We start from the raw sequence: 3,222 nt of genomic DNA, 5'->3' as shown, positions 1-3,222 counted from the left end.
TCCCCTTTGAGCCCTCAGTCCGCTGAGGGACTCGTAAGCCCGGCATCAAGCTGCTAAACGCCAGACTGTTCAGAAAAGGTGGTGGACCCCAAACTTACAACCCCTAACTGACAGCTTCACCTGGTGCTGTCCACAGTCCTAGTAAGAAAGCAAAAGAGGTTGAAGGGAAGTAAGTAAGGAAACCAATAAAGTCCCAAGGTCTGCTTTTAAACAGCTTTAAAGAGCCTGCCTATATCTGCCGCAGACACTGTCGTTTGAGTGATCCAGGCAGAAATGGAGTATGCTGGGGTGGCCAACAAAATCTAAGAACATAGAGTAAAAAGACAATGCAGATTATGTAACATGTAATTACAGTTAGGTTTAACAAATGTGAACTTCAAGTGGTGTATTTTTCCAATGCTGAAAAGCAAGGCCTTAAAATTCCATTATCTTAAGATGGTTTTAAATGGTTACTTTAAATGTGATTATTTCCTAAACCACACAAGAGTAAAATAGAGCATTTATTGATGGAATAACAAAAGTGCTTTTCTTAAATATTCTTCAAAATACATTTGTACAACTTACAATAATATATCCAAAATAACTGTATATACAAAACATTGCCTAGTTTTAATGTATGTGCTTTTTTCCCCAAAAATTACAAAGTAACTTTTTAATTTTTTGGCAAAGTTCAACCTTAACAGAGGTGACAATTTTAAAGGTTGGTTTAAGAAAATAGAACCTGAGGGAAATTGACACGCAAGAGTCAATGACAAGCAAGAGATTTGGAGGAGTATTTTTAGTTTGTTAAATAAAAATGTTTTTTTAGAGTGATACTTCTCACATTACAAAAATAAACCAAAATGAAAAGGTCACTGTAAAATGATGGAAAAAGGATCTGTAGACTTGCTCTTAGTATTTCAAAAAGCCAACAATGCATGTCAAAAAATGAATGCAAGATCACAACAGTCTTGTATTTACTTTGTATTTGGAGAAGGTAGTGAAATAAGTGGCCACATTGTTTTCTTTTAATTGCTATTAATATGGTTGATCTGATTGGCTCTTCGATGAATTTCATCCAAGAAGTTCTCCAGTTGTTCTATTAGCATTCGTTTTTTAAACCTGTATAAAAAAAATAAGTAATAGTACTCTCAATTTCTTTTTAAACAAATAGTTATGTATCAGTATAATTTTTTTTTTAAAGAGAGAAAATGAGTTGGGAAGATTTTTTGAAGTGAAATTAAAGTGAAAGATTAACTTTATGATATACAAAATCTCTTGGAAGACTGGCAAATTATGTCATCAGTACAGTATTATATAGTTTGTTCCTAAAACAAATAATCTAGGCCTAGGTACAATGGAAAAGAAGTTATTCCTTCCACAACCAAAAAGAAAAAGATGGGGAAAACCCCTAATAAATACAAGGGTTATAAATAGTCCAGCAAAATCTGGTCCCCCAAAGCCATGACTCCAATAGCTTCTTATACTCTCTGAAAGTTGAATGTTAAAAGGAATGTGAACAAAATATGAATATAATCCCCCACAAAATGGAAGGAGAAATGAAAGCTGGGCAATCACATTTAAAACCATGGTGTTCTACTATTGCTATCTGAAAACTAGCAAATCAAAGATAATTAGACATCTGTAGTACAGGATAAAGCAAACAGTTAAAGTTCAAGTGGCAAGTCTTTTAATTTTTCCGTAATAAATACAGTAGACTAAAACTGCATTTGTCTATGTTAGTAGTAATTCTGCTGATGCATTTTAGAATATCCAAAAACACTGCCCAATCTATACCTACTTCCTCTCTCTTTGTAAACTAATGTGACTAGCTACCATATTACACAACTCTCTGAAAGATGGCAGAAAGGAGGGCAGGCCCCAGGAACACAGCTAAATCCATGATGAAGTTTGAGCTGACAGAATGTTGTTACATAAAGAGCAGGACAGGTGAAAAACTCTAAATAAATATGAAAAGTTATATAGCCTTATCTTGAAACCTCAAAGTGGCCTATCCTCTAGTCACTCATTAAAAAAAGAAATTAACTTTTTTCTTAAACAAACAAACAAAACCTTTATGTGTATGTAGCATGGACAAAACTGGGGGACTAAATAAAGGGTGGGTATTTTGGAAGGTCACATTAGATAAACCCTAAGATCTTAAAAGTACTAAAATTTTTAAAGTATTGAAGGAAAAATAGAAAACCCTTTTTTACTCACTAAACTCATACAACTATGCTTTCCAGTTAATTGCATTTTGTAGTTACCATTTATAATCTCGATCCACATTCCTTGTACTAAAGTGCATAATCCTGGGCTACTGAAGAGCAATCAGAATAAGGCCCATTTGTCCAGCTCTGGTTCCCTTAATTACATTCCCACAAACAAGTGAACTGCATTTAAATATCGCCTTTCAAGGTTACTTCTAATCACTAATTAATATTAACTGTAGTTCAAATATACAAAGGAGAAAAATTAAAGACTATAAAATATAAAGACACCAAAAAGCCACAGAGTAGAATAAATGAGAATTAGCAAGTATCTGTAATTTGTAGGGAGAAAAGGCCCATGATTTCTGAAGAATTTGTGACTATTTTTTAAGTGAAATTCTTTCAATAAAATAAAAAGAGAAGTACTTATATACACACGGGTGTGTCATATTCATGCATAACAAATATAAAATAGATCCCATTAAAATATTAAATCTATAAACTAGGGACTTATTTCATTGTATCATAATGTACAACAGATCATTTACCTTGATGCTTCTTTAATGACATTTTGTAAAAATATTAGTCTTGTTTGTAAACTGCCTTGCACATGCTTCAGTAAAGTGAAGATTCTTTCATATTCTTAAAACAAGAGAAGCAAAAAGAAAAATTAAATGGCTTTACTTTACACTTATTCAGTATTTTTCTACTGCAGTCTACTATAGCAAGATATCTTAAGAAAACCAAAAAATAGTCTATGTAAAATTTTCACTGCTCATTAGAGATTTTATAATACATACATTTCATCGTACATCAACAAAGATAAAATAACTTATCACACATTGCTTAAAAGTTCTCATTAAGGTATCAAACATAAAGCTCTGAAGGATGAGTAAATCGCTTTTTGGTAGTGCCACTGAGAAATAAGCAGTGGGTTTTACAAAAATCTATCCCTATGGACTTAAATTCTAAATTACCGCTAACCTGCGGCAGAGGGTATAAAATAGAGGAAAGAAAGACAAACAATACAGGT

General features: G+C 32.7%; 1 protein-coding gene across 5 annotated transcripts in view; it reads right to left on the bottom strand.

Annotated features, from left to right (window-relative positions):
- Positions 1 to 487: 487 nt before the first annotated feature.
- INTS6 (integrator complex subunit 6) overlaps positions 488 to 3,222 on the bottom strand; it is an 82,338-nt gene continuing 79,603 nt past the window's right edge. For all 5 annotated transcript variants that reach the window (XM_074378119.1, XM_074378121.1, XM_074378122.1 and 2 more), the window contains 2 exons: positions 2,738 to 2,831; positions 488 to 1,101 (listed from right to left, as the gene is read on the bottom strand). In XM_074378119.1, coding sequence (XP_074234220.1) covers positions 1,008 to 1,101; positions 2,738 to 2,831 — 188 coding nt within the window. In that variant the 3' untranslated portion in view covers positions 488 to 1,007. The remainder of the gene's footprint in view (positions 1,102 to 2,737; positions 2,832 to 3,222) is intronic.

This window comes from Camelus bactrianus, chromosome 14 (genome assembly GCF_048773025.1).
Source record: "Camelus bactrianus isolate YW-2024 breed Bactrian camel chromosome 14, ASM4877302v1, whole genome shotgun sequence".
Lineage (NCBI taxonomy): Eukaryota > Metazoa > Chordata > Mammalia > Artiodactyla > Camelidae > Camelus > Camelus bactrianus.
This window is presented reverse-complemented; position numbering and strand designations above follow the sequence as displayed.